The sequence below is a fragment of the Aythya marila genome, assembly GCF_965140915.1.
Source record: "Aythya marila genome assembly, chromosome: 6".
Taxonomy (NCBI): domain Eukaryota; kingdom Metazoa; phylum Chordata; class Aves; order Anseriformes; family Anatidae; genus Aythya; species Aythya marila.
Window position 1 is genome coordinate 15,734,012 of NC_139047.1, and position 17,363 is coordinate 15,751,374.

Genomic DNA, 17,363 nt, shown 5'->3' on the forward strand with positions numbered 1-17,363 from the left:
CACAGTACTGACTGCTCTTTGCCCCTCTGCCCCCTAGGGAGGGGTGTGAGCAGCATTTAGCCATGCTGTGTCTAGATGAGCCTGTATGGGCCTGTGGCAGAGGGTGGGGCTGGTTGGCAAATGCTCTGTCATAAGCCCCCACTCGTGCTCTTTGTTGCAAGTAGTCTACCTGAAGGAAGTGGTGGTGTCTGAAAAGGACTCTTCCTTTCCTGCTTCATTGCTTGCCATTAAGCTGTTTGCTGATCTTTGTCCCTGTCAAGTAAAAGGAACTAATATCTTTAAAGTGCCTGATGTGGTTGAGGAGGAAGAGCCAGAAGAGGAGGTGTCAGTGGTTGTTCCCCAAAAGCCTGTGGCAGTGCCTAAGAAGCCTGTGGCTGTGCCAAAGAAACCAGATGTTCCAGAAGCTAAAGGTACATTTGTGAGAAGAGCTGCTTTATATTTTAGTATCTTGATTGATACTTTATAATTTCTTATTACCCACTATTTTTGTGTAAGATTTCTTATGCGTATCCATCCCCAGCTTCTACTGTGCGTAAGGCTGCATATGTGATTAACCAACCAGTCACTAGATGAAACGCAATTTTTAGAAAAAGCTAATCTCTTTGATTCTGTCATCAGTTTTATGATCTTTTGTATTTTTTCTAAACTGCGAATTTAAGAGAAAATATCTTTAAAGTGCTTAAGGTGCCCAAGAAAGCTGTCCCACAAGAAAAAACACCTGTTGCTGAACCCAAAAAAACAGAACTACTGCCATCCAAAGGTATATATCATCATTATAGTATCATCATTAGAAATAAACATAATGTTCTTCTGCAGTTAAATTGAACTAACTTTATGAATTATGCTCTGAGATACATGCTTAATTAATATGAAGTGGAGGGGCAAAAATGTGGCATGCATTACAGATAAATCTAGTTCATTAAAGAGTATCATCAGCTTTCTGATCTTCTTGTAAACTTTAAAAATGAAGATATTCAGAATGATTACTTTAAAGAGTATAAAATGTTGTTCTGAAAAGCAGTCTGAAAATGTGGCTTCAGTTTAACATACATAATTTAGCGCCCCAGAATCTCTCAATAATCATTATTAATAGATGAGAGCAGCTGTATCAGTTCTCTATCTCTTTAAAGGTGAGTAAATTCCACTAAACTGGAGGTAGACTTACTACTGAAAGAATGGATATATCTGCTGATTATTCTGCTAGCACATGAAAGGGCCATTCATTAATATCAGCCAAAAGAGAGGAGAGAAAGTACACATTTCTGTAGGAAGAGGGATCTGCAAACACAGAACTCTGGAAAACAGAAAATGAAAAGGAGATAAAACTAGTGGAAGTAACAGAGGAAAAAGGAGATTAATAGTTAAAGCAAATGGAAATTTTGTTAACAGTTGAAACAGTTGACAAAGCAGTCATGAATGCTATGCAACAGACCTTCAAGTACAGTTGGATTCTATAAATGAGTTTCTGACCAGCTGTTAGAAAGATGGGGTGTGTTTTCTGCATTTTCACCTTGCCTCAAAAACTGAAACTAAACAAAGACTTCCCATCTCCTGCATGACATCTTTGACACCCTTGGCATTCCATGTGTGTGAAGCAAAGCATAACTGGTGACTGAGTGTAAGCACAGCGCTTTCTCAGGGAAGACTGTATGCGCATGTTATTGATTGTCTTATTGTTTCATATACATCTGTACAGCCCACAAAACTAAAATATACTGATATCTTTGAAGTGCCCAAGGTACCCAAGAAGGCTGTTCTGGAAGAACCCATACCTGTAGCTGTGCCAAAAAAGCCAGAACCTGCACCAGCTCGAGGTACTTGTTGCCCTGCACATAGACCCAAACAAGACTGTTTCTTACTATCTGAAATGTTACTGCTGAAATCTGATATCCTGTCCATTTATGATTACCTGAAATTTCCAAGTCCTGTGTGTGAATTGGGAATTCAATCTATTTAGTATTTTTTGTGAACAACCCAAAAGATATTTTGAATGCACTGTTTCACTTTCATATTCTAAATCTTCAGACACAAAAATTTGATTTTTAAAATTTGATCTTTTTTTTTTTTTTTTTTAGAGTATTGCCTAACAATATCTAAAATTGACAATGCAGATGTCCCCATGGCTATTTTGACAGCCTCAGTGACTGTGTATTATAAGCATGAGTCTTTCAGAATTTAAAAAAACAAAACAAGTTACTCAGAAATGCACATACGAAGGGAGTTATAAGAACTGATAGCATATTAAGTGCTTAAAGAAATACCTGATCTTTTCAGAGAATGTAGTGAAGAAGGAATGGTTATAAAATCCAGTGAACCATGTTAGCTGTGGGAGTCGCCACAGTGAGAGGAGAATTGAGGGATGAGAACTACTCAAGATAAGAAAATAAACCAGTGAAGTGGAAAGTATAAACAAAGAATGGAAACAGAGAAGGGCAGGAATAGAGATGAAGGAAAACCAGTGGGATTTCTGTTCCTCTCTTTATCAATGCCTGTATGAGGAATGACAATAGATAAGGTATGGGCTGAGGTTGTTCCCAGAGAACCATCAGATCCCAGCAGGGCTGAGAATGACAGTGTCTCTTTGCTGGAGGGAAAGCTGCTGAGTAATAAGGGAGGGGTACCCTTATTCTCACCTCGCCCTTGAGTCGTACATAAATACAGGCACTCTGTATCTGGGTTTTTGTGAGCAAGTGAGGGAGAGATGAGGTTGATACCATGAGACCAGTTTGGTTATTTTCTTGAGGGCACCTTTCATTTACGTTTCACTGTTCATCATTCTGTTCAATGTATAAGACTGACTGTTACTAATATCTTTAAAGCGCCTGAAGTGCCCAGGAAGGCTATTCGTGAGGAAAAAATACCTGTGGCCATTGCCAAAGCTCCAGAGCCTCCAGCACCAAGAGGTACCTGACTTCATGGATAGCTTGACAAAGAAGATACTTTATCTCCTTCTCTTAAGTGTTGTCCTACTCTCTCTTGGCCTGTCCTTGTCTTAAATCTGAGACTTGCAAAGTTATGCATGCTGGGCATACTGTGCAGTGTGTGTCAGGTTTTGAACAGGCTTTTGTGGTGTTCAGCGTCTGCGCTGCCCTGTTTTTTGTTCCTACTTGGCATGTCTTTTCAGCAATGTAAAATGAAACACACTAATATCTTTGAAGTGCATGAGATGCCGGAGGCAGAGGTCTCAGAAGAGGAAGAGGTGGAAGAGGTACCAGAGGAAGCAGTAGCAGTTGCTGAGCCTGGAGAGCCGGAAGCTCCTCCAGCTGAAGGTATATGGTGGTGTCCCAAAGTGCCTGCCGTGCTCTCGGTGTTGACACAGTACTGACTGCTCTTTGCCCCTCTGCCCCCTAGGGAGGGGTGTGAGCAGCATTTAGCCATGCTGTGTCTAGATGAGCCTGTATGGGCCTGTGGCAGAGGGTGGGGCTGGTTGGCAAATGCTCTGTCATAAGCCCCCACTGGTGCTCTTTGTTGCAAGTAGTCTACCTGAAGGAAGTGGTGGTGTCTGAAAAGGACTCTTCCTTTCCTGCTTCATTGCTTGCCATTAAGCTGTTTGCTGATCTTTGTCCCTGTCAAGTAAAAGGAACTAATATCTTTAAAGTGCCTGATGTGGTTGAGGAGGAAGAGCCAGAAGAGGAGGTGTCAGTGGTTGTTCCCCAAAAGCCTGTGGCAGTGCCTAAGAAGCCTGTGGCTGTGCACAAGCCGCCTGTGGCTGTGCCCAAGAAGCCTGTGGCAGTGCCCAAGAAGCCTGTTGCTGTGCCGAAAGTAACGGAACCTATGCCTGTTCTTAAAAAACATGAAGTTCTTCCAGTTAAAGGTACATATATCAATGACTGAGGCCATCCTTTTTTCTATTCTTTCCATTCAACTTTATAGGAAGTACTTAGATATCTGAGTGTGTAATGTTACTGAAGCTTTTATTCTTCATATGTTGAATCTCTTCCTCATCATTGAACTTTTCAGTATTGTGCATATATATGCATTTTATATTCACAAAAATGAAAATTAACTAATGTTTTTAAAGCCCCTGAAGTGACACAGAAAACTGTCCCAGAAGAGAAGGTGATTCTTGCAACACCTAAAAAGCCAGAATTTAAACCGCCAGAGCCTCCTGCAACCAAAGGTACATATTGCTAGGAGGTGCCTCCTGAAAATACATCCTTTCTATTCTTTTCCCTTTTCTTTGCTTATAACTCAGTACATAAAATGTGTCAGTTATATTACCTTGCTGACTACCCAGGGAAAGATCTTCTGTAGCATAAACACTCCTTAATTTTTATGGACTCTTATTCATTGTGATTTTCTGTGTTCTAGTTGTCTTTGTCTTTTTTATGTTGTGTACATATCTTTGTATACATGCATGTAAAAGAACCTAATATTTTTTAAAGTGCCTGTGGTGGCCAAGAAAGCTGTCCCAGAGGAGGAAATACCCATCGCTGTTCCTAAAATACCTGAACCACTACCAAGTGAAGGTAGTATAGGCCATCAAGGCTATTATCATAAAGATAATCATTTTTCCAGTTCTTCCAAACATAAGCTTTAAAAATAATTTGTCCTCTTTTTTGCCATTCTAGTGTTTGTAAGTTTTGTAAGTTTTTCATTTCATGTTTTAGATTATATCAGTCTGTTTCTTATATCTAATATTATATTCTCATATATGAGAGTAAAATATAGTTTTTTAAATTAAGTATTTTCACATAATTCTACATGGGATATTCGTAAGAATGAGTATCCTATATTATTCTCTTTTATACAATAATCAATTCTCACTAAATTCAAGTCTCTTGCAACCTACTGTTTGGTATTCTATTCATGTTGTAATCTAGAATGAACTGAGAACATATACCATTTTTATTCTTTCCAGTAACAAATACTCATCCACAAATTTAATATTTAATTTATGTTGTATGCATAAAAAACACTATTATTCACACAACATTTAGTTAAACTTACGTATAAATAGTTTTCTCAAGGCATGCACTAACTGCAGAGGTAGCAGTATAAACAGATTCTGAATATCCTAACGTGTTATTTGTCTGTGTATATTGAAGTAGTGTTCTTTTTAGTGATATTTGCATGTTCATGTGAAATGATCTTATCATTGGAAACTTACACCAGTTATCAATGTTCTTTAAAGAATATGAAATCTTAAAGGAAGTTGAACTTGAAGAAACAGAAGAAATTTCAGTTGCGGAAGTAGAGGCTTTGCCAGTTGAAGGTATACAAAGTACCTAGAGGCTTTCACACACCTTTTATTTTTGTGCATTATTATTTTTTTCTTGCTGTGTTGTATGTGTACCTGTATGCTCTTATTTTAGTTGCTTTCTCTTTGTTTCCTGTCAACTGGAGTCTTATCGTTTTGTTTCCCACATTTATTCTCATGTTATTAACGTGTTTTTTTTATATCAACTTGAATATTTGTGTTGTGTGCAAGCTACAAAGCAATAGCTCTTTTATACTCCAATTAATTGTGTGATTTTTTCATTAACTTAATTGAAAATGGAAAATTACCATCTTTATATTTGCACTCTTCACACACCTACTGTGGTAGTGAGTTTATATTAAATCTACCTAATGTTATTTAAAGCGCCGGAGCCTGAAAAGAAGCTTCCTGAAAAGCGAAAACCAGCAGCACCTACTCCACCAACAGAAGATATTAAATTGGCAAAAGAACTACTTAAAGGTATAAGCATCTGAATCCACCATTAACAATGGGGATTCAAGCATATAATCCTTTTTTTAATTATACTGATGAATCTTGAAAAGCGTGCTTTAAAACATATCACCGTGGTTCTTTTTTATTATTATTTTTTATTATTCTAATGGTTCATCTTACTAATGCTAAAGCCTGTATGAATTTTCACCATATTTTGCATATATATTTTTTACTTCACCAGTGTCATGCCAAGTCAGTTTGCGTGGGTTCTTTTCAAAACTTATTGGTTAAATCCATGTATTTAAAAATATATATATTTTGAAAGTTAACACATTCTTCTATTCTTAGCATAATTCTGCTATCTATAACACAGTCTTGCAAATGAAAAGAACTACCAGCAATAATTTACTGGTGCTACTTTGTGAACATGGTTTTCAGATCAACTGTGATTCATCATACTTCTTCTAAACAGTTAATCAGCCAGAATCTTAACTTTGTAGCTCTTGTCTTTCTACTAGGTCAACAGTATTAATCAGTTGTTTGAATTTTTTGGAAAGTTTGAGGGTTTTTTTTGTTTGGTTTTTTTTTGTTTGTTTTTTGTTTGTTTTTTTTTTTTTTAATCTAATGACGTATATGATAAAATTAAAATAATTTTCTTTAAAGCTCCTGAATCAAAGAAGAAAGTTGTCACTGCAAAACCTGTCGAGTCTCCAAAACTGGAACCCCCACCAGCTAAAGGTACCTACCTAATAGAAGCATCTTACTTCATTGAAGCCTCTTTTGAGCCCAGAGTTGTAGTTTTCAGTATCCTCTTCAATTTGCTTAGAAATACCAAATGTTGTCTTTATTAGGTTGTAATTCGAGTGGACTCCAGTCTTGAATATATATGTTCATGTTATTGTATTTATGTTCACTTTAATTTCCCATCTTGATATTAACGAACTGCAAAAAAAACGATAATCACAGAAGAGTAAGAAAGAGAGTGGTTTTATGAGTTTGTCTCTTGTGTAGATGTTCATTTCAGTTCTCTGCTTAAGGAGAAATAAAAAGTACTATACTGTTTAAATGTGTATGGCATAGTTCAACCATTTGTCTGAAATGTAACTTAATTTTGTGAGAAGACAAATCAGAGTTGGCAATGAATTATGAATTGACCAAGCAGCTTTACAAGTATTCCCTTATATTTTTCATATGTACTGGGCCTTTAGACAAGCTGCTAAGCAGCACAGTAAACATATCTTGTTAATGCTGCTCAAAGTTTAGCAATTAAACTGACTGTATCTTTATGAGTATCGTAGATAGTGCAGATGAGTTACATAAACATGTAATTCAAGAGAAAAAGGTGATTAAAACGTAACTATAACTCTTTGAATACAAACTTTTCTAGTCTTGTTAGACCATATTTCTCTTTTGTTGTTTTGTATGAAAATTTACCTTTATGTATAAGTCTGTAAGGCAACTGAAAACAAATAATATGGAAAAAGGATTAAAAATAATCTATTTCAATCTCAGCAGTTTTACCTTTGCTTTGAATGTTCAGTAGTTGACCATCATTTTATTTGTGTGTGTTTGGAGTGGTTAGTTGTTGATTAGCTCTTACTACTGTTACGAACCTGTAATAAAATCTGGAATAATATTCTTTTAAGTTCCTGGACTTGTAAAGAAACCTCGCAAAGTAATTCCTGAAGTTACCCCACCACCAAAAGAAGAAGTTGTTTTGAAAAGAGGTATAGTAGCTTGTAGCGGTATAAAAGCCCAGCATATTAACATTGCTCAGTGTATTCCCCTAAATAACATTGCTTTGTATGGTGTGAAAAATTACATGAACGAAGTACTACTTCATGTATGTGTATTGGGGAAAGAGTTTATAGCTGCAGAGATGAAGCAAGAGTATCCCAAAGTCTAACAAATCCAAAGGATGTATGCTGAAAACAGGCAAGACACTGAAAACTGCTTCCCTATTATAGTTTTCTTCTGTTTTCCTGTTCCATGTAAAGCTTATGGAAAATTTCCACTGTCTTCAGCTTGTGGACACTTAAATATTTTCCAGCAATAGTGTAAATGTTCTTAAAAATCACATAAGTAAAACTGTATTCTCTTTTATGGTTTTCTTAAAAGTACTGCACCATTCCCAAGGGTTAGTTGGACGGTTGGACATCAGTCCTGTTTTCTGCAAAGTCTGGGGTCTTATGAATTACTTTGTGCTCAGTTACTGTTTAAAAAATAGGTAGCACTAATTCCCATTATCTTTGAAATATGGGCAGGGATCATTATTCATGCCCATGTACCTTGCAGCTCACCTTCTAATTTCAGACAGTCTAGTAAAACATAATGTTCATTTTTCTGACATGTCTCATCAGATGCCCAAAATGAATATCTGAGAGGACAATTATAAGTAAAATGAAAAACAGTCACAATAAAAATTTTTCTCCAAACACAACAAATTATTTAGCCTTCTTCCGTCACTGATGTCAATAGGAGTTTAATCCATAATCCTCTGTTTTGTCCCCTAAAATTGCCTGTAACTTCAGTTATTAAGGCATGATTATGTACACTAATTCATCATTCAAATGTTCTACATGACATTTTTGGCAGAAGAAGGCAAGGGACTGACAGGTCATTCAAATATTCTATACAGGCACTTGTCTGCTAACCAGAGCTTCAAAGAATAAATCCAATATTTACTCAGTGTAGATGCAAAAATACATTAAGAACAGTTCCTAAAATGTATTGAAAAGCAAGCATTAGGAAACTGAAGTGATGTTATTTAATCTAACACAGTTTTAATCTCATACTGGTTATGAGTTTGTAGATTAAAAATAACTTGACATGAAATGTCATTAACTAACCTACTTTATGCATATACGTGTGAATAGATCATGTTATTTTTTAAATCTCAGTATTATAATATCTTTTACTGTTTTTCCAAAATATATACACACCATATCATTTCCATGAAGGTTCTACAATAAGAAATTTTATTCTATCATAGGCGGTTAACACTCACATCTTTTCTCTCAGAGGGAGTGGTCTTAAATAAGCATCTTTTTGCTCTAGATGACTTTGAATTTTAAAATGCTTTCATAATAGTATCTTACTAAGTATTTTATGTGCTTAGTTCTTTATTGTTGTTTACATATGTTTAGTCTTCTGTCCTGCTCACTATACTATTCTTTTGTTTATCTGTGCTTTAAAAACTGAAATTCCTTTTCTTTTAAAGTTCTTAAAAAGAAGCCAGAAGAGGAAGAAATTAAACCAGAGAAAGAACCTAAGCCTGAAGTTAAACCAGTACCTACACCAGTAGAAAAAATTAAGAAACCTGAAGGTATTAGTTTTCATTCAAATCTATCTGCTAAAACATAATGCCAAAAATAAATAAAAAATAAAAAATAAATAAATCCCACAATATTCTCTGAAATTCAGAGTTCAAAATTCTCTGATTTTTTAAATTCATATTTTAATGGGTGGCTGTTATGAACCTAATTGTGTGAATTAAAGCTTTGCTGGAAGCATATCCAAATTTGTCATCCACATTTCCATATTTGGATCTGGTTTCTGCATCATGTGATTACTTCTCATCTTCACTGTGTATAGTAGAGAACTTTACAAGTAATTTATAACACTGATAAAAATATAACTATGGTGAAATAGTTAATCCAAATATTCTTTAGCTAAGGTCTTGCAAATATTTGTCCTTTTGCCCCCTTAGTGTTTCTATTCAAGTCCTTGTCTTAAAGATAGATTACAAAATTACAAAAATCTAAAACTCAAAGTCTAAAAGGAATGAAAACTGTTAAATATATTAGAGAAATTTGTATTTGGGGATGCAAGATGTTTCAAAATATCTTACAAAATAATATTTTAAAGTCCCAGAAGTTCCTAAGAAGAAAATTGAGATACCTGTCATAAAAAAGGAGGAGAAACATGTGCCTGAACCACCAAAAGGTACAGATGCATGGTGCTATATACCTTATTGCAGCAACTAAATTATATTCCTTGCTGCATTTCATGCTATATTATACATATGCATAATATGCATAATATGCATTACTGTCATCCAGTCTGTCTGTGACATAAACTGATTAACCACTTTGCATTCTTCTGGATTTCTTTTTGTCTTTGATTCTTCAGTGCTTGAAAAATTCATCTTTTTTTCCCTCCCCCCCTCCCCCCCACATTGTATCTGGCATTACAAGAATTCATCCCAAGTAAATTTCTTGCTTTTTGGCTAAATAAGATACAAATTCTGTCTTCTATTAACTTTCTCTGTAGTGTTGCTTCTAACTTTAATATTCAATGAGATTTTAAAACATGAACATTAACCTATTTGTAATCATTGTGTTTGAAATGCCAGAACCTAAGCAAGCAGTTATCCCAGTTCCTGGGCCTGAATCTAAGCCTGCAGTAGGTAAGTCTTCTTTAGTCATGAATACCAATGTAGCCTTTCCTGTGTATCTTTTTTATTTTCCATTCAGAACTTTAAATTCAGAGACTTCTGGTTAAAAGGACATTAAAAATACATCTTAGCTTTAGTACTATAAAGGCTGGAACATTCGTACATTCTGCAGACCATCTTAGAGAACACGGTGCCTAAACCAAAATTATTTATTGAAATAAATAAATGAAAATAAATAAATGAGAACTCCTTTTTTTTTTTTTTTTTTTCCTACAGCTTTAAAATCTCCAAAACCAGTAGCAGAACCAACGCCAGCTATTACTACTCCAGTGACAGTCCCTGTGGTTGGAAAGAAAGCAGGTATTTATGTTAGTTCTATTCTATTCATAGGGTTTTTCTCTCTTAGATACATAAACACCTTCAAGATAAAGAGAATTACAAGCTGTACAAACATACAACTCATTCATTACTAGGAGATTTGATATCCTATCCCAGGATCGTGTTATTCTTGATACTGCCACCTAATGTAAAAGAAGCTTGTGTCTGTGAGAAACCATTGAGATAAATCTGTACTCTTGTTTCTGGATAGTTAAATGTTTGTTTTTATTAATTGTCAAAAATTAATATGAAACTATGAAATTTGTGTTTTCTGTTGATTCCTTTATGCAGTTCTGTGTTTTGATGTATGTCTTATGACTCACATCTTAAGTTTTCTGTGTAGCAAATGAAGGTTTACACATAATTCTAAACAATTCATGCATTATTTGTTTTTCTGTTTTGATTGTTATTGAAATCATGAGGAACAGTAGCAGTAGTTTTGAAAAACTAGAGTATTGCTAGTTTCCTATTATATGGTTAGGATCCTAGGTTGTATCCACTGTGGAAAAAAGAGTCCTTTTTCCTGGAAGCACTCCAAGTCTGAAGTCTGTCAATAGAGCTGATGTACATGCTGCTTGCCCATCATTCAGAGAGCCTTATCTTAAAGCACAGCTCAGACCTTGGGCACTTGAGAAGCCCGCTCATGAATGTCTCATGGTCATTGATTTGGTGATGTAGCCAGACCTGCAGGGGTACCACTGAACCATTTTATATAGAAGGCCATGTCTTAGAGAACCATTATTTTCTGGTACTTTCAACTTAGATTGGATTTGGATTGGCATACTAGTGGGATGATGCTCTGCACCATAACAGAGGTTTACTTAGGTCTGTTTGTCTGTGCCTTTCTTATCTTTTCTGTGTGTGTGTTGCGTTGTAAATTTTGTGTTATATGAAGATAGTGTTCTATGTTCACTTTATTTCAGGTATAGCTGGAAATTTTGTCTTAAAATTTATGATGCTTATTCTTATGGATTTTAACTCTCTAAATTACCTGTGAAACCTTTGTAGCTGCAGAAAAGCCTGATGCACCATCTGTACTAAAGCATAAAGGTAAAATGCCCCCAGTGGAAGAAGACAAGAGTGAGTCAATTTTGTTAAAGAAGATTTCAGTTGAGAAACACATACATTTCAAAGAGAGAGTAAGTCCTAAGGAGACAGTTCTGGATGTTCAAATGGTAGAGCCACTTGAGTTGAAAATCTCACTGGAAACAGCTGATGGAATACTGAAGCTAGAGAGAGATGATCAAGCGGCTCTTAAATATTTTGTGCTGGCTCCTGAAGGAGGGGAGCCAGAAATGACACAAACAGATTCAAGAAAAACTCCTACCCCTACAGGTGAGAAAAGAGAAGTTACGATAGATCACATTATTTATGAAAAGGATGAACCACTACTACCTGATGGGGAATTAAAGTTGATCTATATGTCATCTGAATATGAGGAAAGTGATTCCAGAGAAGAAAAGGGGGGTGGAACTAAATTGTCTGTTCATAAGAAACATGCTATAGAGAGAGTCTCTGACAAGTCTAGGGTTCTTCAGGAAAGAAAGATTCCTGTGCATGAAAAAGGAGAGGAAACTGAGTCAACTTCTGTACCTAAATGTATACTCAGAGAGCCTTATGAGCCTGGAGACCAGAAAAGACTAAGAAAAGGGAGAAAATCAAAAATAAGTTTGCAGCCTGAGGAATCTCCCATTAAGGATGAAACTTTGTTTGTAAAGAGTATCACAGAAACAAAAATAACTGAAATTCCTCTGATTAGAAGTGAGGAGAGAGGAGGATTTACTCTAGAGAAATCTGAAGTTCTTCTTCAAGAATCCATGAAAGACAGTGACATACAGAAGAAAACTCAACAGATGAAATATGGTACTACAGTAGCTGAAATTCCTATTGATGAGATTCTTAGTAAAGAAGCAAATAAAATGAAAACTATTCAAGAGGATGAGAAAATGGACCTTACATCAGCAGAACCATATTCCTTAGAACTATATTCCTTAGAACTGTTGAATAAGACTACTGGGCCAGCATTGAAAAAAGGTGTTGATCTAGAATACCCCACTGAAGAAGAGGAGATTCCCAGAGAAAAATTTTACAGAATCTTTGAACAGTCTATTCCTAAGCCACAAGTAGTGGAAATGAAACCAGGAGCTAAATATTCTGCACAGGAAGGAGAACCGACTGAAGTACATTATGCAGAGGGTTCAGAAATATTGACTGAGAAAGCACTACTAAGTGATAGAAAAATCGGCAAGAAGAAAACATCAGGGAATGAAGACAAAACTACTTTCAGCACCCACTTAAAAGACAAATTTAGACAGTCAAATGCCCATGAAAAGTTGCCTGTGGAGAAAGAATTTGATACAGTGATTACAGGAGGAGGAATAGAAGGTGAAGTTTCCATAGGAGAACATGAAAAGGGAGTCACAGATGAAATAGCTGACAGAACTGAGTCCGTAAAGAAAGCTCTTATTCAGCTACCAAAAAGCCAAGATAAAAACCAATTCCATAAAGTTCATACCTCTCCAGATGACAGTGAAGAAGCTCCAGCCCTTAAAGGCAGCAAAGCTAAAACTGAAGAAGAGAAAGACTCTTTGACTGTGGAAGAAGTGAAGATTTCTAGAAGACAGCTTCAAGGTACAGAACCTACTTCAGATGAAAAAACAGCAGCTAAAAATGGCATTAGAAAAAGCACATCTCTTAGCAAGAAAAAACAGAAGGAAAACCTTCCAGACAAAATACCATCAAGCAAAGGAATCTCTGCAAGTGAAACAATCACTCACTCCTCAAGCATAGGTAAGATAATCACTCCGAAGAATGTAAGAAAGAAGGAGTACTGGAAATCAGAACCCACTCACATGAATGAGCAGGCCGGTAGCCTTTTAAGTGAGGGCAGGAATTTGGATGCACCTGGAGAATCACATGAATTTCTGGACGTTCCTGCAAAGTCTCATGCAAAGCGAGGTGAGGAAGACTGCTGCCAAATTCTCCCACAAAGTGCTCTTACTATTTGCTTCAAGAGAAAATACCATTTTCCATTGTGATGTTTGTTTCTCTTCTTTAACACCATTCACATTTCCATCCAGTGTATTAGCTGGCTGCATTGGCATTCAGCCACTCTTGATATGTTTGTCTTACTCTATGTATGTATATCCATGTAGTTTATGTTCGTTGTCTGAGCTTTACATTTTTGTAAGACAGCATAAATCATGTTACATGCCATTATCTCCTCAGAAAAACTAAACCATTTCTCCTAGTATTCATTTTTCCATCCACTGCAATAAAATCTGTCCTGCATTTCATTCACATCATTCTGACATTAAAAGTATATTTTATATTTCCTTTCACAAAATGATGATGAGAAGCAGTATAGTGGGTGAAATATTTTCAGAAGTTTTAGATGTGTCATCACAATTTGGGCAACTGATGGAAATTATGAGAATGTCACATTGTACCAAAACATATATTTAATTTTTACAACTTATATTTTTGTTGTCTTCATTAGTAAAAGCGTGTGTTTTTCTCAATTAAAATGTATTTTTTAATGGATACTTGAACTACTGTGGTTGATGGGTGAGTATTGATCAAGAGTTTAATTGTGAGAAAAGTGTCAGGGAATGGCAGAATTTTACAAAATAAGGGACAATACTGAGGAACTAGGAGTTTCTAAGCTGCCTTTCAGTCCCCATTGCTGAATATATGGCTTTTCCACCCTTGAAGATACTGAACTTACCATTCAGATATAGACTGTATAAGCTGTATAGACATATATGTATGTCTATATCTTCCTTCCCTTGTATGTGTATATAACTAAAAAAAGATAAAATCTGATATGTAAAAAAATAAAATAAAATAAAAAATGCTTGTCTTAATTTTCATATGTAAGTCTATTAAACTCCATTCCTAATGCTATTGCTGTTCTGCTTCAGAGGCCAAGCCATCAAAAGAAGAAACTCCGAAGGGTATCAGCCCAGTCAAAGGTAAAAGTTGTTATGTGATGGAGAATGGCTGTTAACCTTCTGTGCTTGTTTCAATAGCTAGACATTATGAGAATATTAGATAGGTCCAGAGTCAGATATAGTATGTATGTAGTTAGAGGTTGTGCAGCCTCCCAGCACAGCTTCATCATGTAAGCAAGGCAATGCATTCCCCTTCAGGGCACAACTAGTCCACTCGGGGCAAAGAAAAGACAGTGGGAGAACTACTCCACCTCCTTTGAAATTCATAAAAATCAAATAATTTTTATGTTTAAGTTTAAGCACAGTTTAAACACAGTTTCCCTCAAAATACCTATCCCTTCAGATTCAAGACATAAATGCATGATTCTGTTCTCCCGTGTTTTGATCTCAGTAGATGAGATTTGGTAATCAGGCATAAATTTTTGAAAGATTACATAGTAAAACTTGGTCAGCACAATTGTACTGAGACCCAATTATTTCAGTTCAGGTAATATAAGTCAAAAATTTAATATTACTTGCTAGCTCTGTTGAAATTCTATTAAAGGGTCCAGCAACACTCTGAAATGCATCAGTGAAATAGGTGGGTCACAAACCCATTCCAGTTTGGCTCTGCAGAATACTTACAATAAAAGCAGTAAATCAGGGTTAGATTATTAATTTCTGCATCTGAATTACAGCCAAGAAGACACCTTCACCAGCAGATGCAGAAAGAAGGAAACTCAGGCCCGGCAGTGGTGGTGAAAAACCTCCTGAAGAGCCTCCATTCACTTACCAACTTAAGGCTGTACCACTGAAGTTTGTCAAGGAGATGAAAGATATAGTCCTGACAGAAGCAGAGTCTGTTGGGTCTTCTGCAATCTTTGAAGTCCTTATTTCACCATCCACTGCAATTACCAGCTGGATGAAAGATGGAAGTAACATCCGAGAGAGCCCAAAGCACAAGTTTATCGCAGATGGAAAAGATAGGAAGCTGCATATTATTGATGTCCAGCTATCAGATGCTGGTGAATATACTTGTGTGTTACGACTGGGTAACAAAGAGAAGACCTCTACAGCCAAACTCATTGTAGAAGGTAATCCCTGTTTCAGATCTGTCAATAATTTAAAGGCTAGCTACTCCTAAAGCTAGTAATATGTTACATTCTGAATTTACAGTGATTGTTAGATGCATTCTTTAATTTTCATTGATCACTACACAATTTGATTTAATATGTAAGATATTCTGCATGACACATTCTGTGTACAAATGAGACAAATCAAAACATTGTGTTTCCCACAGAACTCCCAGTGCGGTTTGTGAAAACACTTGAAGAAGAAGTCACTGTGATTAAAGGCCAGCCACTGTACTTGACCTGTGAGCTTAATAAAGAAAGAAGTGTGGTTTGGAGAAAGGATGGGAAGATCATCAAAGACAAGCCTGGGAAATTTGCTCTGGGTATTATTGGTTTGTCGCATTCCCTCACCATCACTGATTCAGATGATGCTGATACCGGCACCTATACTGTTACTGTGGAAGACTCTGAGTTGTCATGCTCATCTTGTGTTAAGGTAGTAGGTAAGAAATCAAAATCAGGTTCTCCTTTCTCTGTGGGATATTGGGGCTGTTTTAAAATTAGTATTTTCCACATAGCATTACAATATAAACTGGCAGATAACATTTTACAGATATTAAAAGCTTGTTTTAATATCAAATCTCTAAGTTCTGTTTCTTCTATTTTATTTATATTAAAATTCCATTAACCTGTATCTTGTGTAACTTTTTATGCAGAAGTGATAAGAGACTGGTTAGTAAAGCCTATAAGAGACCAGCATGTGAAACCAAAAGGAACAGCTACTTTCACCTGTGATATTGTCAAGGATACACCAAACATTAAGTGGTTTAAAGGAGATGAGGAAATTCCTGCTGAACCAACCGATAAGACAGAAATCTTGAAAGAAGGAAATAAAATTTTCCTGAAAATCAAGAATGCTGGCCCTGCTGATATTGGAGAATATTCAGTGGAAGTTGAAGGTCGCAGATACCCAGCTAAACTAACCCTTGGGGGTAAGGAACCTTTTATTTGATTTATATTCAAAAATGAAAAGTCAAAATTCAAAAATCTCTAAACAAACAGGGGAAAAAAAAAAAAAAGGGTAACGACTTCCTATAAAGTTCTATCAAAATTTGCCCTAATTATTTATGTGCTAATTTGTATATTCTAGAACGTGAAGTTGAACTTCTGAAGCCATTAGAGGATGTCACAGTTTATGAGAAAGAAACAGCAAACTTTGATACAGAAATATCTGAGGAAGATATTCCTGGTGAATGGAAGCTGAAAGGTGAAACCCTGAGGCCCTCACCCGTAAGCATCCTTGATTTAACATAGTTTACTTAAAATTAAACACTGTGATCAGGTTCGCTTCAGTCATTGTGGTATGATCTTTGCAGGCATGCCATTTTTACTCAGTCCAGAATGTAGAAAGTTTAAACATTTTGGTTATTAAAAAAAATGTTTATTGAAATAAGAGTTATGTACCTTAAAGGCAATTTTTTTGAACTGTTTTGTTTTCTCACAGAATTACTGCATTTTATTATGACAATAATAAAAACATCTTACGTAGATTGCAGAGGACCATACTGACATTTAAAAAAACTCTGGAAGGCTGAAGAAATGTGCTCTTTTTTATTATTATTATAATTTTTGAGTTAAATGTGTTACTTTTAACCTTTGAATAAGTTCGGTCTTCTTTCTGACTGACTCATTACTGTGTATCAAATATTTACAGAATTGCTTTATTAAAAATGTATAGCAGCAAGGAATCTGCATTTATTTACCAAAGTTTGTCATCCCTGCAGACATGTGAAATCAAAGCTGAAGGAGGGAAACGCTTCCTAACCTTGCACAAAGTCAAGTTAGACCAAGCTGGTGAAGTCCTTTACCAAGCACTTAACGCAGTTACTACAGCTATCCTGACAGTGAAAGGTACAATGCAGCATGAAATG

At 35.9% G+C, this 17,363-nt stretch overlaps 1 protein-coding gene across 1 annotated transcript in view; it reads left to right on the plus strand.

The window, feature by feature from the left end:
* Positions 1-17,363, plus strand: part of LOC309879566 (titin-like) — a 246,514-nt gene that overhangs the window by 129,966 nt on the left and 99,185 nt on the right. Inside the window, exons 152-164 of the mRNA XM_082763383.1 lie at positions 5,585-5,680; positions 6,317-6,391; positions 7,300-7,380; positions 8,874-8,978; positions 9,521-9,598; positions 10,008-10,061; positions 10,326-10,409; positions 14,351-14,401; positions 15,058-15,453; positions 15,660-15,935; positions 16,149-16,424; positions 16,583-16,722; positions 17,217-17,343. Of these exons, the coding sequence (XP_082619509.1) occupies positions 5,585-5,680; positions 6,317-6,391; positions 7,300-7,380; positions 8,874-8,978; positions 9,521-9,598; positions 10,008-10,061; positions 10,326-10,409; positions 14,351-14,401; positions 15,058-15,453; positions 15,660-15,935; positions 16,149-16,424; positions 16,583-16,722; positions 17,217-17,343 (1,839 nt within the window). The remainder of the gene's footprint in view (positions 1-5,584; positions 5,681-6,316; positions 6,392-7,299; positions 7,381-8,873; positions 8,979-9,520; positions 9,599-10,007; positions 10,062-10,325; positions 10,410-14,350; positions 14,402-15,057; positions 15,454-15,659; positions 15,936-16,148; positions 16,425-16,582; positions 16,723-17,216; positions 17,344-17,363) is intronic.